The sequence below is a fragment of the Rhincodon typus genome, chromosome 6, assembly GCF_021869965.1.
Source record: "Rhincodon typus isolate 14 chromosome 6, sRhiTyp1.1, whole genome shotgun sequence".
NCBI classification, from domain to species: domain Eukaryota; kingdom Metazoa; phylum Chordata; class Chondrichthyes; order Orectolobiformes; family Rhincodontidae; genus Rhincodon; species Rhincodon typus.
This window is the reverse complement of record NC_063337.1, coordinates 51938945-51961884: the sequence shown is the minus strand read 5'-3', so window position 1 is coordinate 51961884 and position 22940 is coordinate 51938945. Positions and strand designations below refer to the sequence as shown.

The 22940-nt window shown below is 40.4% G+C and overlaps 1 protein-coding gene across 1 annotated transcript in view; it reads left to right on the top strand.

Moving 5' to 3' along the window:
* Window positions 1–22940, top strand: part of tenm4 (teneurin transmembrane protein 4) — a 302149-nt gene that overhangs the window by 175259 nt on the left and 103950 nt on the right. The window contains exons 13-14 of the mRNA XM_048598311.1: window positions 18683–18829; window positions 20016–20232. Of these exons, the coding sequence (XP_048454268.1) occupies window positions 18683–18829; window positions 20016–20232 (364 nt within the window). The remainder of the gene's footprint in view (window positions 1–18682; window positions 18830–20015; window positions 20233–22940) is intronic.

Genomic DNA, 22940 nt, shown 5'->3' with positions numbered 1-22940 from the left:
CACACTGTGTAGTTACAGAGAGAAAGGTCCTTACAGTGACGTGGGCCTCAAACGATTTTCAGACCAATTCCTTGGCCTGAAAGTACTCATAGATATGTACCATTATTTAATTGTCTCTCCATGAGATGAGAAAGAGTTTACAAGGATGCTTCAGCAAATACAGGGATTCTGACTGCGCCTTATAGAATTTGCCGATGAGACCAGATATGCGGAGTAGAAGCCACTAATGATCGTGGATGCAATCTCTGGAGTGACAGTTGACAGTTTTACAATGGATGAAGATTTGTTGATCAAACTGAGTTGTTTACTATTACAGATGCTAGCTGAACAAAGCAGATTCTATCAAAGATGACAGGAACAGAAGTAGGACTGAGAATGTGTTGCGATCCATTGGTTTTGTGTCAAAGGTTGGCCAAATTCCCAAAATCCCAATGGGTTCACCATGAAGACAAGCTTTGACTATTGACAGCATTTTACAAATGTAGAATGACTAGAGATTTTTGAAAGGTTGGACATTCCAGTTTCACTGCAGGAAGATGTCCAAGACAAGTAATACCAGGGACACTTGAGGATCACCATTTGCAGAGTCAGGCACTGAGATCTCAATTGAGATTGAGGACCACCTAGCAAACTGTGAAACGTGGGCAATTGATAGATGTGCTTGGCAAGAACCACTAATTGCCACTACCTTCCCCAGCAGACCATGGAAATGAGCAGAAACAGACATATTTAAGTTTCATAGATGGTCATTTTACTGTTGATGAATTTCCTCAATGGTTCGAGATGAAAAGTTATATATCACCCAACACAAAAAGCAATTTACATGGTCTTGAATGAAATATTTCCTACACATGGGATTCCTGATGTGGTCACCTCAGACAGTGGACCACAGTTTACTCGTGTCTCTTTCAGCCAATACATAGGCAGTTCTGTGTTTGAACATGTACCAACCTCATCAAGATACCCACAGTTAAATGGGAAAGTTGAACAAAGACAGTTTCGCCTTTTTGAAAACAAACGTATAGCTTCGTTGACTTAGTGCTGCATCTACTCTACTATGGCATATTGCCATCAGAGATACTGCTGGAGAGAAAACTGAGGATCTAACTCTTCATCTTACCAAACAGGTTGACTCCACAGTTCAAGCCACAAAATAACAAGTAGTTTACTAAAAAGAGCAAACTCACCAGGACTGCCTGGTCACTGACTGTAACAGACATCACACTGCATGGTGGCAGCTTCAGTTGGGCCGTGGGTGAGAGAAATAGATAAGGCACCTCAACAGGAATGGTACAGTCACCCAAGAGTCTGCAGACCAACAGCAATAATATTGTCCATGCAGTTGATGGAGCTGTACAGAGGAACTGCTGGAACTTTCTGTCCTTGTAGAACACTAATTCTTCAATGGGACAAACCCAATGAGGAACCTCATGAAGGTAACAGTTCTGAGACCAATCAAAGTCAAGAACAGATTCCAGGTCAGTGGTCCTCAAACAAAAGACCTACTGATCTTCCAAGTCCAAAGAGAAAGCATTCTGGATGAATTGTGAAATGTTTAGTCAGCTTAAATAAGTGAAGTCAGAGATTTGGGGCTAGATAAGATAGTGGTAAATGCAAATGTAGTCGTGTAGCCAATTATGTAATTGTTAGTTATGGAGAAAAGGTTTGGGGAGATTTTTTTTAAGGCAAGGATTCTGAAAAAGTTAACATTGAGCTGTATTGAGCTCCACTCAGTTTGATGATGTTGTTGGGTGGAGACAAATGAGTTCTACACTAGCCTAGTGAGCAAACGTATTCTGTACAGCTCTAAAGTATTCTTAGAGATAGTAGGAACTGCAGATGCTAGAGAATCTGAGATAACAAGCTGGATGAACACAGCAGGCCAAGCAGCATCACAGGAGCAGGAAGGCTGACGTTTCGGGCCTAGACCCTTCATCAGAAATGGGGGAGGGGAAGGGCGTTCTGAAATAAATAGGGAGAGAGGGGGAGGCGGATAGAAGATGGATAGAGGAGAAGATAGGTGGAGAGGAAACAGACAGGTCAAAGAGGCAGGAATGGAGCCAGTAAAGGTGAGTGTAGGTGGGGAGGTAGAGAGGAGATAGGTCAGACCAGGGAGGACTGACAGGTCAAGGGGGCGGGATGAGGTTAGTAGGTCGGTGCCTGATTCGTAATATGAACTGTATTTATTGTTGTCACATAATAAATCTTACCTGACAAGTGTCTCTTCTCTTTAGATGCACCAGTCTATCCTCTACCACTGATAATTAGACAGGCCCTAGACTCAGTGTAGACTAAGGAATATTGGCGGCAGTAAACAGTTCTTACTCTGTGCTACAGTTGTCAACAGTGACAATTAGGGCAAATACCACAACTGACACTAACATGATCGCGTCAGATTGCTGGCCCAACATCATTTTTTTAAAAATTCAATCATGGAACATGAGCATTGCTGGCTGGGCCAACATTTATTGCCCATCCCTAGTTGCCCTTGAGAATGTGGTGGTTGGGAGCTGCCTTCTTGAAACACTCATATGTTACATACAAGCAGGAGGCAGCCTGCCCAATTTATGGCCGTAATATACAGCCAGTGGTTTCAGTTTTTTTTTCCATTTAAATGATATTTCGGTTGAAAACTTATTTAGTATTAAAGAATAATTGATCATTCTGAAATTATGGAGTCAAAATCCATAATGCTTATCAAATTGAAAAAACTAACAACTATCACCCATTAGGATTTCTTTGCATGTGAATGCCTAATCTAGATGTTACTTTGATATGTTCTGCCCTCTTCTAATATGCCTAATTGTCTTGGAAGAAGATTAGGATAGAAGAGCCTGCTGTACCATTTGCTATGATTCCTGACAAGATTGCCAGGTTTATGTTATGGTCTGGTTCATGACCAGTAACATTTTTCATTTAAAATAGACAAAGTTTGAGCCCTCAGGTACTTACTGAGAGAATAAAGTCACAATACTTCACAGTTTTGAACAAACAAAATAAACTTTACTGTACAAAGTTAGAACAGTTAAACAACTTACAATTTATATGCAACTTATACTCTAACATCCAGAATCAACAGGAGATAGATATAGCTAAGAGACAACTGTTATGAAATACCCCGCAGAGCATATCGAACAGCAAAATAAACAAAGAACTGTGAATGCTGCAGATCTAACATACACAAGATCAGAAGAAGGGTCACTGGACTTGAAACATTAATTCTGTTTTCTCTCCACAAATTTCTCCAGACCTGCAGAGTTTCTCCAGTAATTTCCATTTTTCTGTGTTTCAAACAGCAAAAGTGGTCAAGGCATTTCTCAGAAACCCCTGAATGTTAGTAATTCTGTAGGTAACCAAATTTCATTAAGATTTTGTCTCCCTTAGAAGCGATTCCAATACTTCACTGCTGAAGAACTGGTTTCAGAACTCCCTTACAAACCACTCCCTCATGGACTAGCTCAATGACTGCTCACATACTGATAGTTAATCCATTCCCCTGAGAGTGTGTGCCCCACTGGATTTTGAGACTGCACACCAGCATCTACTCATAGGCACAATTCTCGTTTATTCGTTGAAAACCAGCTTCACTGTAGAATATTCTGAATGGAATCTCATCAATGACCTGTACAGTGTTGGTCAGACTTCCTTTGTATATTCTTTGTTTGGTAATGTTTTGTGATTCATGTGTGAAGACAGCCAGAAAATACCATAAAATCCTGCAGGCTCTCTTTCCATTTAAATAATATTCTGCATTTCTGTTCCTCCCACCAAAGTGGATAACTCTTATTTCCCATAATATATTCCAGCTGCTAATTTTTCACCCACTCACATAGCTTATTTTTGAGTTCTGGTGAACAGTCACTGAACTCAAAACGTTAACTCTGCCTTCTCCCCACAGATGCTGCCAGACCTGCTGAGTTTCTCAAGCAATTTCTGTTGTTGTTTCAAATCTCCAGCATCCGCAGTTCTTTGTTTTATTTTAGCTTATCTTGATCTCTTTTGATTGTTCTTTATATTCTTACAGCTTGCTTTCTTAGCTATCCTTATTTTGTCAGAAAATTTGGTTACAATATATTTATTCCTTTCATCCATAATTGTAGAGAAAGGACAGATCTGTCCAGAGGTCCAATGGCTACTACCCAAACATTCACACCTGCAATCTGTTCAGCTACCAAGGGGATAATCATGGGCAGGCAGAAAGCTTTTGCCATCAACAATGGTCACCATTCCCCAGACTACTCAGCAACTTGTTGCTGGCCAAATCTCCATTCATGCACAGCTCTTAGATCCAGCTCGTCTACAACTAGACCCTTCTCCACTGCTTGAAAAAACAACAGTGTGAACAACACTTAAAGTAAATGTTGGTGACTTGCTTTTAAGAAGTGAGGCAATCCGTTCCATAATCCTTCATTTGAGAAAAATCCTTTTCCCATTTCAGTCCCCAGTGAAAAATACAGGAAAATAAGAAAAGGTACAGTGTTTGCATTACATTGTGCAGTGAAAATACTTTATACTGTCATTAATCTCAATAGTTTCTGTTGGAAGCTGGGTAGCCTGTACCCCAGTTTTGTTCAGTTGGACGTTTTGTGTTGGCGAAGTTTTCATGGCAGTGAAATGACACTACTGAATTGTAATCTCAACTTTGAAATTGTATTCATATTTTGACTGGAGTGAAAAATAGTAATGAATATGAACCCAATAGCACCCAAGAGCAATATGGCAGAAACCTTCTTGTTACTATCAAAGCACTGTTACTTTGTCATTATTATCCTGATATACATATTGTACTTTCATTTTTGTTTTATAATGACTAATTAATCTTTCATCATTGTTGTACCTATGTATATATACCACTTACTTTCTTTGTTTTGTAATAGCTGACACAACTCTTGTGTCTCTCAGCTAGTGGAAATGTTCTTATTTTAACCTTTCCTAAATATCCTTTCTGTTTTATCTCTCAAGCTCACTATCTGGATAAGGTAGTGAAAGGTATGGATTTCCTTCCTGTATCTTAAGAGAACTGTTGATGAAGTGATTTAATGTTCACCTTTTAGAATGTCTAATTCTGTCATTGTTGTAATTAAACATTATTGGTCTGTTTTGATCCGCTTAAGTTTTCTTCATTGGCTTCTCTTGGTTGTAAGCGGATTATCTGTTATGTTAAATTTCTGTATTTCAGAACTCTTATTATTTTCATTGATATTTCAGAGAAAAGCAATTGGAAATGAAACTGCTAATATACTGGGCCATCATCCATTTGACCAGCATTTTAATCCCCTGTGAATTACTTTACTACCCAAACTCTCCATCAGGGCTCATCTGGGTTTGTTAAGGGAGAAAGTGAAGAGAAAAAGATTGCTGGTGTTACTCCTCTAATGATTAAGCACACTAACTGACAGTATCAAAGTAGTTAGAGCCATATCCATAGATTTGACTGCAATGCCCTTCTCATAAAGTTGAAGCCATTAATGTTTTTTTGTTCTGTAGTTCAGAGTATCAGTTGTCTCCTAAATATTCTTTAATAAATACTGATTTTAGTTTGATTTTTAACAATATTAAATTTACAATTAGAAATCTTGGCATGTGATTCCATTAAGTTTGTCACTGGAAGTGCAAATCTGTACTTTTAAAGTCTCAGAGGAGATTGCGAAATGTTACATCATTAAACTTGTTTCTGGATCTACCTCCAATTTATTGAAACACACCGAGACCTAATTTCCTCCTTTCTTCCTCCTTCTCCTCATTCCAAAACTTCTTCCCACTGTCTGCTGAGCCTAGGTCTCTGGGATTTATTGTACTCTTAGTCCTCCCACCCCCTGACAGATACAGGGTATCTCTTTTTCTCTCCACAGCTTGTATCAAGCCCTCCAGTGAGTTATCAGAACCTTTGGTACAAATTCAACCAGTCTTCAATCCAGTAAAGCACAGATTTTGTTCACAAAGAGCTCCCACTGCTACCTCCATCTATAGTTCTCCTCACATATAAGAAATACAAGATGACTTACTAACATACAAAGCAGGAGCAGAAGTAGACCTTTGGGACCCTTAAGCCTGCCCTGGCATTCAATAAAATCATGGCTAATCTGTTTATGTTTCACATTTTGATCTACCGTGATAACCTTTGATTCCTCTTCCTATTAAGAATCTGCCTAATTGTACCATAAGATTCTTCAGTGACCTTATCTCCACCACTGGCTGAGGCAGAGAGTTCCAAAGTCACACAACTCTCTGAGAGAAAAAAGAGTCTCCTCATCTCTGTCCTTAGAGGGCAACCTATAATTTGAAACAGCGCCCACTAGTTCTGAAATGATGCAGTAGAGGAAACATTCCTTTCCACTTCTATTTTGTCAAGACAATGTAGGAGCATATACATTCCAAACAAGCCACCCTTCATTCTTCTAAACTTGAGTGGAAACAAATCCAGCCTGTCTAGCCTGTCCTCATAAGCCATTTATCCCAGCTATCAATCTTAGTAAACCTCCATTGAACCATCTCCAAAGCATTTATATCCTTCCACAATAAAGGAGACCAAAACTGCATGTAGTAATTCAGATGTGGTCTCACCAATGCACTGCATTGCTGAAGCATGACATCTTTGCTTTTATGTTAAATTTCTCTCATACTAAGCGATCAAAATTCCATTCACTTTCTTGATTTTGTGCTATACTTGAACATCATTTTTTTATGACTTATGCACCAGAGCACTTTGATCCATCTGTACTTTGGAATTTTGCGTTATTCTCCATTTCAGTAATACTCTTCTTTCTCATGCCTCCTCCCAAAGTGAACAAATTCTCATTTTCCCACAATATACTCCATTCGCTAGATTTTTTGTGCAACGTACAATCCCCTTATATCTTTTCACAGCACATTTTCCTAACTCTATTTTTATCATCTGCAAAGTTAGCTTCAATGTCTTTGCTCCCCTCATCTAATTCATTGATGTAGGGCACAGGGCACCTGCAGGACTCCATTCATCACATCCTGCCAATCAGACAAGGACCCATCTAAGTATGATACGTTTTCTGCCAGCCAGCCAATCTCTTATCCATGTTAATATGTTGCTACCTTTACTGCAAACTTTTGTTTCGTACGATAATCATTGATATGGCATTCTCTGTACATCCAAGTACCTCCTAGACATCCAAGTAGTGTATGTCTACAGACTCCCCTTGATCCACTCAAGTTGCTTCTTCACAGAAATCCAAAAGAAAATGATTAAACATGACTTCCCTTTCAAAAACCATGCTGACCCCTCCTGATTTCCTTGGGTTTTTTTGTGAGTGCATAGCTAGAACCTCTTTGACAATTGATTGTAATATCTTTTCCATGACAGATATCAAACCAACTGGACCATTTTCTGACCTCCCTCCCTGTTAGAAAGAGGGATTATATTTGCTGTGTCCTGTCTGAACCTTGGAATTTTGGAAAATTAACACCAATGCATCCACATTGGCACCCACTTAAAAAGCCCTAGCATGAAGTCCATTTCAACTCAAAGACTTGTCAATCCACAATGCAATCGGTTTGCTTTGGACCACTTGCTTCATGATTGCAGTTTCACTAAGATCTTTTCTCCTTTTCACCTCCTGATTTACAACAATTACTGGAATCTTTTTATATCGTCTTTGGGAAGACAAATACAAAATATTTGCTCATTTAATCTGCTATTTCCTTACTACCTACTTTTAACTCCCATATTCACATTCTAGAAACCAAAACTCACTTTTAAATGTATGGAAATACTTACAGTTAACTTTTACATTTCCAGATAACTACTTCATTCTGTAATTTCTTCCTCCTGGTTAACCTTTTAGTTTGCTGTTCTTTAGTTTTAAGTCTGCCAATCTTTATATTCTGACCTGCCACTCACCTATATGCTTTCCTTAAGTAAGACGCTTTACCTAACTTCCTTAGTGAGCCTTGGATAGTGGATCCTCCCGTTAGAATTGTTCTTTATAGTGGGAATATACTTCTGAAACGTTCTGAAAGTTTGCCAGTGCATTTCTATTGATTCGTCTGTTAGCTTAGTATGTCATTTCACTTCTGCCAGCTCAACTTTCTAATACGCATAAGTGTCCTTATTTAAGTTGAAATGCGAGTCAAAGGCTGTCTTCTCCCTTTCAAACAGGGTGTAGAATTCAATCATGTTGTATTTGCTGCTACCTAACTTTAGGGTCTTTAAGTAATCGTGTCACATTACACTATACCAAGCCTAATATAATCTGCTGTATGTTCAGTTCCAGAACATGCCGCTCTAAGAAACTATCTTGAATGCATTGTGAACACTTTGACCTATTGCCAACCTAACTTGTTCAGTTTTTATGACTAGGATTGTTGCTATTCCTTTATCATGAGCATCCAATATTTCTTCTTGCATGCTTTGTCCCTTATTGTGGTTACTATTAGGAGGCCTTTCGACTAGTGCCACTCATGACTTCTTTCCCTACTATTCTTCAGCTTCAGCCAAACCAATTCTGCAAGCTGATCTTTTGAACTAAAGTCTTTTCTAAAGTTTTCAAGAAGATTTGTAGCTTGGGTTGTGGATGAGGTTGTAGACATGCTCACTGAGCCGGTGTGTTTTGGTTGCAAATGTTTCATCACCCAGCTGGGTAACATCGTCAGTGTGCCTCCGGTGAAGTGTCAGTGTTCTGTCCCACTTGTTATTTATATGCCTCAGTTTGTTGGGGTGTTTAGTACCACTTCCATTCTGTTTCTCAGTGGTTTAATTCAATGTCTCACTACACACAGACACAAATTCAACTGGGACAACACATTCATAATTACACAAGCCAAACAGAGACAGGCCAGGGAATTTCTGGAGGCCTGATATTCTAACCAGAACTCCATCAACAAACACATTGAATTAGACCCTGTGTACAAACCACTGAGAAACAGAACCGGAAGTAATACCAACCACCCCAGCAAACCGAGGCACATAAATAACAAGCGGGACAGAACACCAACGCTTCACCGGAGGCGCACTGACAATGTTTCCTAGCAGGGAGACGCAATGTCTGCAACCAAACCCATCAGCTCGATGAGCATGTCTACAACCTCACAGTCTTTTCTAACTGTTGCACAAATGCCATCTTTAATTAATAATGGCAACGCTCCATTTTTGCCTACCTACCCTTTTTGAATGTCATGTATCCCCCAATACTCAAGACCCAAACCTTATCATCCTACAGCCACATTTCCATTATAGTTATCAGATTATATTTATTTATTTAAATGTGTACTATCACTTTGTCTACTTTGATATCAAAGCGACACACATTCAAATTCACAGTCCTTGGTTTTGTATTTTTGTTATCTGTGTAACATCTCGTTTTAATTATTGGCATATTTTTATGTTATTTCTTTCTTCCCCCTCCTGCCATTCCGTGACATTCATTTCCCATATCACTATATCAAGGATTTCACGGGACTGTCCAAAACCTAAAGTAAAGCTAAAACTTTATGCAAAACTAAAACCAAAAATCTCCCACTCTAAGCTATGTCTGTTCCCTTAAGCTTAAAAAACAAGTTTCAGAAGTCTCTAACAAGCTTTGATCTCTCATTGTTTAGCTTTCACAAACCCATTCACTCTAAAGCTAGGGCTCAAAAACTGATTTAAAAGAAAGGACCACGACTACAGCAATACGTACAAGTTAATTATTAACTTCAAACGCACAGAAAATACACAGGTTACTTGCTCAAAAACCAGGAATCTAAACGTACAATAAATTATGTTATACACGTACAAGTTACATCACAACGCTGTGTCTTTCTATATTCGATCACGTATTTTCACTATTTAGTTTAAAACCCTCTCTACTTCCCTAGTTACGCAGTTTGGAAGATCACTGGCCCCTTCATAGTTCAAGCATCCCAAAGCCCCTGTTTTTGCCAGTATTGGTGCCAGACCCCCATGAACAAAAGCCTCTTCTCTGACTAGTCATATTCACCTCTCTCTAATTTTATGTGCACTGTGCCAATCCTCATATGGCTCAAATAATAATCCAGAGATTATAACCTTTGAGGAGTTCATCTTTTTACTTTAGTTCCAAGGTCATCGCATTCTCTATGCAGAATGTCTTTCTTAGTTCTACCTATCCCACTGTACCGACATGGACGTGCTCCCCCCACAAACCTTGGATCGTCCTCCTCCCACTGCAAGTTGCTTTCCAGCCCTGAGCAGACGTCTCCAGTGCTGGGAATGGACAGCCACACAGTCTGGACTGTCGTTCTTTGCTGTAGATAACAGTGTCATTCCCTTTCACTATACTATCAGCTTACCTGACCCGGTATACAGGTGACTCCAGGCCCGCAGAGATGTAACTGACTGTTAACTGCCCTCTGAAATGGCCTAGTAAGCCATTCAATTCAAGGGCAATTTGGGATGCGCAATAAATGATGGCCTTGCGAGCAACATAACAAATTCCATGTAAAAATGAAAAAAAAAACTTACTGCAATTGCAGAGGTAGTAGGAACTGCAGATGCTGGAGAATCTGAGATAACAAGGTGTGGAGCTGGATGAACACAGCAGGCCAAGCAGCATCAGTGGAGCAGGAAAGCTGACGTTTCGGGCCTAGACCTTTCTTCAGAAATGGGGGAGGGGAAGGGGGTTCTGAGATAAATAGGGAGAGAGGGGGAGGCGGATAGAAGATGGAGAAAGGAGAAGATAGGTGGAGAGAAGACAGACAGGTCAAAGAGGCGGGGACGAAGCCAGTAAAGGTGAGTGTAGATGGGGAGTTAGGGTGGGGATAGGTCAGTCCAGGGAGGACGGACAGGTCAAGGGGGTGGGATGAGGCTGATAGGTAGGAGATGGGGGTGGGGCTTGAGGTGGGAGGAGGGGATAGGTGGGAGAAAGGACAGGTTAGGGAGGCGGGGACAAGCTGGGCTGGTTTTGGGATGTGGGCGGGGGAGGGGAGATTTTGAAGCTTGTGAAGTCCACATTGATACCATTGGGCTGCAGGGTTCCCAAGCGGAATATGAGGTGCTGTTCCTGCAACCTTCGGGTGGCATCATTGTGGCACTGCAGGAGGCCCAGGATGGACATGTCGTCTGAGGAATGGGAGGTGGAATTGAAGTGGTTCGCGACTGGGAGGTGCAGTTGTTTGTTGCGAACCAAGAGTAGGTGTTCTGCAAAGCGGTCCCCGAGCCTCCACTTGGTTTCCCCGATGTAGAGGAGGCCACATCAGGAACAGCGGATACAATTGCAATTGTTTCCTGGAGCTCCCACATGCAACTTTGACACAACACCTGTCCTGCCACCCTTGATGGGGTTTAATGTATCTATTTTTATATTATTTACTGAGTTATGTCACTTTTTATATATCTTATAGAAGATATAAAAGTTTGGATACACGTATGAATAGATTCAAGGACAGCATCTTGACCGCTGTTATCGGACTTTCGAACGGACCTTTCAAATGTTAATTCTGATCTCTCTCTCTCTCCCTCTGCACCTTCTCTGTGGCTGTAACACTGTATTGTGTACTCTGTTCTGCTACCCTGATGTACTTTGGATGGTATGATTGCCTGTATTTCATGCAATGTATTTCACTGCATCTCAGTACACGTGTCAACGATAAATCAATCAATTGATAAAATCAATCAATTTATTTGCCAACAATTCTTATACTTTGTTCAAAATTACAAAGTTTGTTCAAACTTATAAACTTACCAAATACTCAGCAAACAGTTAGCTCCTTTCAGAGATAGTAAGAACTGCAGATGCTGGAGTCAGAGATAACACAGGAACACAGCAGGCCAGGCAGCATCAGAGGAACAGGAGTGTTGATGTTTTGGGTCAGCACCCTTCTTTAGAAAATGTACAGTTAGCTCCTTTCCATGTGGTGGAGCAGGAACCAATTTCCATTGGACGGGAATGTCAGAAAAACAAAAGGAGACAAACACCTCCTGACCCCTTTATCACACTCTCCACTCCCCAATCTCCCAGGTTTTCTTTTTCTGTTTTCTTTGCTACAATTTTTAACAATTTGCCTTGCTGCACTAAAGTACCCTGTATTTATAAGCTGCTGAACAGTGGCTAGAGCCCAGTTGCACTAAAACCTCACAATGTTGGATTCCCCTGTGATGGCTGTGATCAAGGAATGGTGCTCGTAATACAGGCTATATGCAACAATCATTCAAAACAGTAGCTGCCATCAATTTAATATGCTACTTGCAATGTGATGAATGGTTATGCATCGATCTCATATTCAAAGCCTATCTCCAAGGATTATCTGGTATAATCCCTTCATATTTTACTATGCCTCTAAGAAAAATCATTCTTTCTTAAGTTACATTATTTAGCTGGTTTCTTTCAGGAGAACAAGCTGCTATTTAGCTGGTCATAACTGTGTGTGTTGAGAATGCTGTTTGGAGAGCCATATCTGGTTATGGTCAGATCCAGCTGATGCCAGTACCCTGATAGTGGATGTCTCCAGGACAACTTGTGGCATGATTTATTCTGAAACAAGGTGTTCATTGCACAAAGCTTGTGGCAAAGCCCAAGCAGTCTCAATTCTCAGTTATCTTTCCCCCAACCCAGGATGTCCAAGATAAAGGGTTATGCCTCATGGCCCATGCGCATTTTTCTTTGGAATCTCCCAGTAGATAACATTCAGATATCCATGTCAAGTTCTCCTTGGAAACTAGTCTTTCCCATATATGATGGAGCACAACATTGGAGCATAGATATTCCTGAGGTTTGCTGGCCTATTTGATTTGAGAGGCAAATGGAGAGAATACATTCTGAACAACTTGTAGCCGTTTCTATCATTAAGAGTAATGAATTTCTTACAGTGAAGCCTATATCTGTTCAGGCATTTCCCTCTGAGCTCTTCCCCGGCCAGGTAAAAGTGTATAATCGTTTCAGTTCAGTGATCCGCACTCTGTGAGCCTAGTCTCTTGTCGGTTAGTTGGGTCAATGTTCAGCCTATCAAGTTGCATGTCAATGCCAGCTATAATGCATGCATTATCAACCAGCTGAAAGACATCAGTCAACCTGTGTATGCACACCCTCCACAGTCAGCACTTTCTTCATTTTCATTTGTTTTGGTAGTTTGCATGGTACAATAGATTTGATCCACTTATTGAGCAGAGATTCGAAACTTCAAGCACCGATTGGAACAGAGAGACTATGGAAAGTAAGTACCTTACTAGCAAGGGATTTCCCAACTTGTGACTGACCTAAATGACACCATGGTTCCATAAACCACTGGACACTGCCTGACACGCCATGCCAGTTGAGTTGGGTTTATCACTTGTAACAGCTGTCACCCAAGTTGTGTTAACACTCTGCAATGAGATGAGAGTGTTTTGTCCAGGATGGAAACATGGACAAAATTTACAGAGACACACTCCTCCTCTTAAAATGAAGCCCAAGGTGTAGTCTCACATTGTCCCATACAGTCGTAGTAAGTCTTCCTGACATTTATACTTCATGCCCCACACTATTGAGGCTAACATTCTAATTTGCACTTCTGATTACTTTCTGTTCCTGAATACTCACTTTTTGTGATCTGTGTGCAAGAACACCCAGATCCCTTTAGACCACAAAATTCTTTGAGCTTCTCTTTATTTAAATAATATTCTGCTTCTCTATTTGTCCCACTGAAATGGATAACTGCACTGTTTCTCATATTGAGCATGACCTCCACCTGCCCTTACTTAATCGTTCTGTACAAATACCACGACCGAATTCTGGATGTTTTTGACAGATGAGGACTGAAAACCATACCAATACAAATTAAAGAATATTTATTAATGCTTTACATTGTTTAAACAGACATGGTTGAGCTGGACTCCACTAGAATATTCTTCCTTCAGGTCCTGGCTCCAAATGATCTGACATCATAAGACACCAGTAATAATGTACTCAGCTATTCATATGAAAGCTATTCATTTCAATGCTACACATGCCCCCAGTTCTTTCAGTCTACTCCTTAATAATTAACAATTTCATCATCATCCACTTTCCCTCTCAAAGTCTCTTTCGCCAAATACATCAAGCTCCACCAGTATTCTCAACTCATTTTGAGGAAGCAAAGGATATGCGCTCTCCTAAACATATTGGCAGACTGGGTAGCCAGCCTCTCTCAACAGCTGGTACCTCAGCTTTGACGCTGACAATGATCTGAAGATCAAAGCAGTGAATAGCAATTAAAAAAGAACTGCTTCAAAAGACATGAAGAGTGAAGACCTCTTCAAAGTCTCTTCTCCAAATGAAGAAATTATGAATCTCCTTTGCTCTTACAGGGAGCTCTTACACTAAGAACTTCTCTGTCAGTAATGGTACTACATCTACAGTCCCTTCAGCTTGAGGCTGTCCCTCTGCAAACAATGGCATCTGGAACTCCAGCAAAAATTGGGATTTCCTCATCAACAATGCAATAAATTTGAAGATTCAAGAAAACTAGACCTTTCAGACATCTACAGCAGGATTAACATCTACAGCAAGCTCCTTTAAACTATTCTGACACCAGCCTTGACTGAAAGTTTAATATTAACATCACATACTTCCTCCACAACAGCTACACAGGCAATTAGAACCGCATCTAATTTTGGTGCTTCTTCAGATACTTGATTTGTGGCTAACGTATTCTACAAATAATCTCTTAATCTCTTTAGATCTGGTATGGTATTTGGATACTACCATAGTATGTTCATTTCCGTCTCTTGCACTGTCTCTAACACGTAAATCCCACTCTGTTGTTTGACGGTGCTGTGTAACTGCCATTTTCTGTGGAGTCAGGCCCACCTTGCACATGTTCCCGTCATTCTTGTTGTGAAACAGAATGCTGATTTTCTGCAGAAGTCCTTTAAATTCTTCTTCAACCTCTCACTGTACAAACAGTTCCTTGGTGATTACCTGAAAATATATGTAAATACATATGTGATATGTGATGTCTTTGACTTGTCCAGACAAGTTATGAACCAGCACAGTGGCGTGGGTTATTTAAAACCATGTCCAGCTTCTGCAAAATCGATTCCATTTCTGGTTTCACACTGTGTTCTATAGATCCTCCAGGAGCAATCGTACTTTGCATTTTTACATTTTGCATACCACAGGCTGCAGTCAAATTTTCCACAGGTAATATAACACTGGAATCTAGTTATTCCTTCCTCAGTCCTTGACATTTTATTCAACTTACTTGTCCTGCAGCATTTTCCACAATAAAGCTGTCAGAGAGTCCTGTGGAGCTCTGATGCATTTTTAAAGATTTATGTCTACGTCTTCCTCAAAGCCAAGTGGGCTCCTCTGAGTTTTTTTTATCTCAGAACCTCTCTTTTCTTAAATAATCTTCAGGAATGCTCAGGCCATCTTCAACATACGATGATGGTGCTCGACAGAAACATTAGAGCAATTTTTTTTTAACTCATTAAAGGATGTGGGAAAGCAAGGTGAACCAGTATTTGTTACCCATCCCTAGTTGCACTTGAGAAGGTGGTGATGTGCTTCCTTCTTGAATCACTGCTCTCCATTTGGTGGAGGTGCGCCAACAAGCCCATTAGGGAGGCTATTCCAGGATTTCGACCCAGAAGCACAGAAGGAATGGTAATATATTTCCAAGTCAGGAGAGTGAGTGGTTTAGAGGGGAACTTGCAGGTGGCAGTGATGTTCCCATGTATCTGCTGCCAGTGTCTTTCTTTGGAAGTAGCCAGAGATTTGGAAGGTGCTGATACTCACTGCCACTGAACATCGATGATGGAAGGAGGGAATGTTTGTGAATGTGATGCCAATCAAACAGACTGCTTTGCCCTGGATGGTATTGAGTTTCTTGAGTTTTCATGAAGCTACATTTATCCAAGCAAGTAGTGATTATTCCATCAAGTCCATGACTTGTGCCTTGTAGATGGTGGACAGGCTTTGGGGAGTCAGGAGATGAGGTACTCATGGAGAATTCCTAGCATCTGACTTGCCGTTATAGCCACAGTACTCGCGTGGCTAGTCCAGCTCAGTTTCTGGGAAATAGTAACTCCAGTGATGTCAATTATAGGTGAATCAGCAACGACAGTGCCACTGAATGTCAAGGAGTGATGGTTAGAACCTTTCTTCTTTGAAATGATAATTGCCTGGAAATTGTATGATGTGAATATTACTTGCCAGTTATCAGCAGAAACTTGGATATTGTCCAGATCTTGCTGCATTTGGACATGGATAGCTTCAATACAAAAATAGGTGGGAGAGCATGTTGTGATGAGGTGATAAAGGATCTGCAAAGGTACATAGATAGGTTGAGTGGATAGACAAAAACTTAGCAGATGGAATTTAATGTAAGGAAGAGTGACATTACGCACTTTGGTAGGAAGAATCACAAAACAGACTAGTATTTAAATAAGAGAAACTGCAAAAAAATTTGTGGCACAAACACAAACAGTGAAAATCCCCACTTCTGACCTTTTAATGAATGAAGCAGGTGAAGATGGTTGAGCCTAGCACACTATCCTGAGATGTCCTGGAGTTGAGATGACTGAGATGCCTACAGTTCAGGGACAGCATGTTCCTGTTAGTGTAAAGGGCAAAGTTGGCAGGAGTGGGGAACACTGGATCATTCGAGATGTTGAGGATCTTACATTGGCTAAGCCAGTGCAGTTCACTGAGCAGGAGTCAGGGAACTTCCTGAGGTCATACCACTGAAACTAGTTTGGTCTCGTACCGAGACTGGAAGGTTTGAATTATGAGGAGAGGCTGGATAGGCTTGGATTTCTTTTCCTGGAGCACGGCAGGCTCTGCTTATCTTCTCTGCTTACCTTCCCCTCCATTATCCTAAGACATAAACCTTAAATATTCTACAGCTCAGCAATTAGCTTGTTTCTACCAGTGACAACAAAACAGCAATCCATTATAACCTTTATGCTGAAGGCATAATTTAAAACTCTTAAAATTCTAAGTATTATCAATAATACATTGAGGTACTTTGTTTTCTGGGATGCAGTAATTTATTCTTGTCTTCAAATTTGAAAATAAAGTTTCACAAATATCTAACTGTTACCAAGTTTCCTCAGAGAAACACTTGAGTATTTTGTACAGAATTTGCTATATATTTAAAAATACAGTTCTCATGTGAGTTTTAATTATAATCTTTAGCTCCAGTTTTCTAAGTCCACAAGAAGAATGCAATTTATCTGTTCTTCTTGCTAAAATCCTGAAATACTAAAATATTCTGAAGGGCTAAGTAACCTTCCATTTTCATTCCCAACCTCTGTATTCGACCGCTTAAGCACAGGTCTCCCTGTGACTGCGACACAGTAACTCAAAACAACTGAAAACATACTTGGTTTCCAGTAATCCATTGCTGTGGTTTCAGATTGCAAATAAGCTGCTCCTTCCGGAACTCTAAATGCAGTAAGGTTAATTTTTTTTAACTGAGGATTACTGTGCATTTCTTGTGCGTGGACAATAATAATGTACTTCATAGGTTCAGTTTTATCTCTCAGCACCTAATGACGTACAGGCCGCGTAAGACTCATCCAGAGCTTAGAGCCGAGACAACAGAATGTGTGGCCGCCAGGGGTGGGGTAAAGAGAGTGGTGGATTCTGAAGACCCCCCAATTCAAAACTGATTCATGAGAAGCTGGAGATTTACCAAGCAATGAGGAGCACTGTATATGATTTCAAACGAATGAGATGAACTAAAGGAATTGATAGACTGCTGTAATTCATTATGGACATGTGTAAATAAATGCATTTGCAAAGGCTAAACGAGCTATAAGAACATAGACTTCTGTAGATGCCCAGAGAAACACAGAAGCTGGTATCACTTGTGGAATGTATGTAGTCTCCAAGGTTTGCCAATGTCTGAAAAAATTGTCAGTAACAACAAGAAAAATCTTTTGGTCAGACATATATGATTTTAAATTTAGTGGAGCAGCCAGTGGAAGATTTAAGTTTACTGTAAAGAGCTATTTTTGTTTTGCTTGCAGAACTTCACTTTCACAAGCTTTGTAGAATAGGAGAACATGGTAACATAGCGGTAATGTCATTGGACTAGTAATCTAGAAACCAGGTTAACATTCTGGGGATATGATTTTGAATCCCACAGATTGCAGATGGTGAAATTTGATTTCAATAATATCTGGAATTTAGAGCTGGTCTAATGATAAACAATTGCCGATTTAAAAACAAACCCATCTGGTTCGCGAATAAGCTTTAAGGAAAGAAATCTGTCATCCTAACCTAGTCTGCCTCAGACTCACAGCAATGTGATTAACTATTAACTGCCCTCTCAAATGGCTGAGCAAGCCACACAGTACAAAGGCAGTCAAGGATGGGTAACAAATGCTGGCTTTGCCTGTGACACCCATATCTCATGCAAAAAGAAAAAATAAATCAAAAACACTGCTTCTTGAAGCAGATTAAAGATTACTTTACAATGGTTCATTAAAAAGGTAGCTTTACTTCATGAACAGTTTAATGTAGAGAAAAATAATTTTCAGGTTTCGATTTTATATATGTAGAAAACTGAATGTAGAAAGCAATATAGCAGATCTTGATATTTTATATCACTCCCAAGCTTTAATTTCATTGACTTTAGTGGAATTCAAACAGACTACTGATTTGCTATTGTCCATTTTACAGCAACTCACATGCTCAAGGTTGACCCCAATATGTCCCATATTGAACTGTGACTATTTTTTTAAAAATTGAGTGAAAGTATGAATGGTGAAACTTGTTTCTATTGACAGAAGGTTGCCCGGGTTTATGTAATGGAAATGGGCGATGCACGCTGGATCAGAATGGTTGGCATTGTATGTGTCAATTGGGCTGGAGGGGTGCTGGGTGTGACACCTCTATGGAAACTGCTTGTGGAGATGGAAAAGATAATGATGGAGGTAAGAAGCAATTTGTGCATTTGATATTTTCACCACAGGCCAAAGGTTGTTCCTTAATCAACAAGTAGTTCCTGTTGAAATAATCATGAACGTATTGATTTATTATTGTGAATATTTATGTGACTGCAACTGCAAAGTTTAACCCCTAACCAGACCCCACTTGGCCAATACATGAACGTTTTTCACTCCTCAGAAATTTTGCATACATTTCTTATTTGGATTTTGTCAACATGGCAGACTGTGACATGGAATCTCTTTCCTACAGAGATAAACATTTTTTTTTATTGGGTATGCCAGGAGCAGTTTTGAGTTTTCACTCAACTGCATTAAGTTAGCCCTGATACTTTGAGAAAAATCTATATGTAACATCAGAGCTTTTGTTATGAAGTACATCTTCGCCAAAGGGTTTTTGATAATTTGTCATCATGCCTTTCAGTCAAGTTTCATACACAACATTTGATGGGTATTCTGTCCTTCTGACATGGAGCATAAAAAAATTCTCTGAGGTTAATTAAATGCAGTTTCAAAAAGTGGGAGCATTAATTGGTATCAGCAGTTAGTATGTCCCAGTAACCCAATTATATAGACCCTCAATATCCATGATTGGCAGGAGTTGCTCTTCAGTCTTGATTCTTTTGCAACACCGAAGTCACCATATAAATTTTTCCAACTTCATTTTCCATTTCTGTAATTTGAAATGTGTATGCTTTAATCATTACACTGTCTGCACTCCCCTGTTTTATCTTCCACTTCCTCCACTTACATTTTGCATTAGCAGACAGCCCCAGAACATTTTCTGTTTCCAGTTTTCGGTTTGTATTCCCATTAGCGTGAATGTACATTCTGCAATCTGTTTGAACTTGGGGTGGTCAAGATTATGGTTGGTAAAGTGAAATGTTCGCAGAAACTGGAATTTATCCCCTGCTCTAACAACTCCGAATGTCATATTCCAAAAGTTTATTCTTTGTACATTATTTGGTAGTGGAGGTCTCCTTGAGACATTTAAAGCGTGGATCAGAATACATACATGGATAGGTTGTTGTCCGACATTTAATTGGGAGAAATAAACCCTCTGCCAGTGAATTAGAAAAAATAGTTTTTTGCCTTCCACTATTAAAAAGCCCAAGTCTTTTTTTAAAAAAAATTAATTAATTTGTTAAAGATATCTTGGTTCTTTCTGTCCCAGATGGCTTAATAGATTGCATGGACCCTGACTGCTGCCTTCAGCCTTTATGCCACGATAATCCGCTGTGTCTCGGATCACCTGATCCTCTTGATGTTATTCAGCAAACACAGGTGCCAACTTTACAACAAAATCTTCAATCCTTCTACGACAGAGTCAAATTCCTCATCAGCAAGGATAGCACACATGTGATCCCTGGTGAAAACCCTTTCAACAGTGGGTAAGCCCTTTGATTTCAGGTATTTCAAAATACATCTGTGGCATGATTCTAAACTACACTAAAATTCGACATTTGCATTGACTTGTTGCCAACTTTTTCCATTAGAAAGCCTTGTCTACATTTATAATGAAAGCTTCTGCATGCATTCAGCTGTAGAGACTTCCCAGCCAGTGGAGTTGCTGCAATGGGATGGCAAAATGGCATAATTGCATTAGCCAATTCTTCTTATAAATGTTGAAAAAGAATAAGATCATAATATGTAGCATTAAAATTAGGAATGAAATATGTCTTCATGTCATAATTGAAAATAGCCCTGACTTTGAACACTATATTACCTTGCCCTTTACCCTCCGTGCAATCATGAGTGATCGCTAAATTATGTTTAAAGCCAAAAGCTGGATTTTCCATTTCGCAGTTGGTGAAGGGAAACACATGGTGAGAGTTGTCGTACAATCATCTGGGTTTGAAGCTTTTTTCATTCATTTGTGGGATGCGGGCATTGCCAGCTGGCCAGCATTTATTGCATGTCCCTAGTTGCCCTTGAGAAGGTGGTGCTGAGCTGCCTTCTTGTACCGCTGCAGTCCACATACTGTAGGTTGACCCACAATGCTGTGACAGAGAGCGTTCCAGGATTTTGACCCAGTGACAGTGAAGGAACGGCGATATATTACTGAGTCAGGATGGTGAGTGGCTTGGAGAGGAACTTGAATGTGGTCGTGTTCCTATGTATCTACTGCCCTGGTCCTTTGAGGTGTAAGTGTCGTGGGCTTGGAAGATGCTGTCTGAAGAACTTTGATGAATATCTGCAGTACCTCTTGTAAACAGTAGAAACTATTGCTACTGAGCGTCTGTGTTAGAGGGAATGGATGTTTGTGGATGTGGTACCAATTAAGTGGGCTGTTTTGTCCTGGAAGTTGTGAAGCTTCTTGAGTGGAGCCACACCCATCCAGGCAAGTGGGGATTATTCCATCACAGTCCTGATTTGTGCCTTCGTGGTGATGGACAGGTTTTGGGGAATCAGGAGGTGAGTTACTCACTGCAGTATTCCTAGCCTCTTACCTGCTCTCGGGGTATGCACATTGCTGGCTTGACCAGCATTTATTGCCCAGACCTAGTTGCATTTGGGAAGGAGATGGTGAACTGCCTTCTTGAACCTCTGTCATCCATGTGCTTTATGTAGATGCAAAATGCCATTAGGGAGGGAGTTCCAGAATCTTGCCCCAATGACAGTGAAGGAACGATGATATATATGGAAAGTGCCATCTAAGCAGCCTTGGTGAATTTCTGTAGTGCATCTTGTAAATGGAACACGGCAACGAAATAAGTGAATCTTTGTGAATTTGGTGCCAATCAAGTGGGCTGCTTTGTCCTGGATGGTGTCAAAATTCTTGAGTGTTGTTGGAGCTGTGGCAAGTGGAGAGTAGTCCATCACACTGTTTACTTGTGCCTTCTAAGTGGTAGACAGACTTTGGGGAGTCAGGAGATGATTACTGACTGCAGTATTCCTAGCCTCTGATATGTACTTACATCCACAGTAGTTACATAACTAGTCCATTTTAGTTTCTGGTCAATGATAACCTCCAGGATGTTGATTGTGGGGCTTCAGTGATGGTCATGCCATTCAGCAATGCGGAGCAATAGTGAGATTCTCCATTTGGAGATGGTTACTGCCTGCCACATGTACAGCTAGTTTTTTACTTGCCACATATTAGCCCAAGGCTGGATTTTGTCCAGGCCTCTGATCATTTTGACTGCTTCTGTAGGTAACAGCTTCCTGGCATAATCTGAGGTGTTGTTGATGCTGATAATCTGTCATATGGAGATAACTGCATAAAACCCAATAGATATGGCTTTGGGCCATCACTTGCCGCATACATGGGCCACCTTGTGCAGACTATGGTGCTTCTGTTGGTTAGTAGCTGGTGCTGGCTTGTGCTGCTCTTGTTCCTGCTGCTGCAGATGGACCTCTTGCTCTTCTTGTTGCCATTGGAGCAGTTGAAGCCTCTGGTTTCATCTGAGGACTAAGATGACCAGAAGAATGACAGTGTAGCCATGTGGCAATACCATCCATTCAGGATGGCAGAACATGCCAGGCTTGTGGTGGTTGGATTGTGGCAATGGGGTTGCTTCTATATTGCTTTCAGTTCCTTTGCTGCATTGCTTACTGCATCCTCATAGAACATGGAGTAACAATCAGGAGAAAATTACTTTAGATCTGTAACTTCAAGGGATCTCTTTGGAATGTGATTCTGGGAGGACTGTTGAAAGTTGGCAGTGTGTGTGAGTTGAATGCAGCTGCATCTGGTTGTCCATCCAAAGGACTGTTGATTAATCGCACGTCCTGTCAGCTGCCTAAAATGTGCAAGATATAACTCCACCCCCAACTAAAAACTCCTCCTAATTTAGCTGCAGTCATTTCTACTTGGACAGAGTAAGTTTAATACCCTTTCAGAGTGGAGAGATTCAGCTACTTTGTAAGGCCATTCAAGTTCCAAGCCCACCATCTGACTCTCTATTTCTCCCCACAGTTTTGTACCATCCTCTCACTGGTTCACCATCTCTATTACTCTTGTGACCCTCAATCCACTTTTTATTGCTCCACTGTCAATTATTATCATCATTGACGTCCTTCCCCGGGAATCCCTGGACATTAAAGTCCCACTGCTTCTGCTGAGCCATACACCTCCCTTATTCAAAGTCATTTGCAC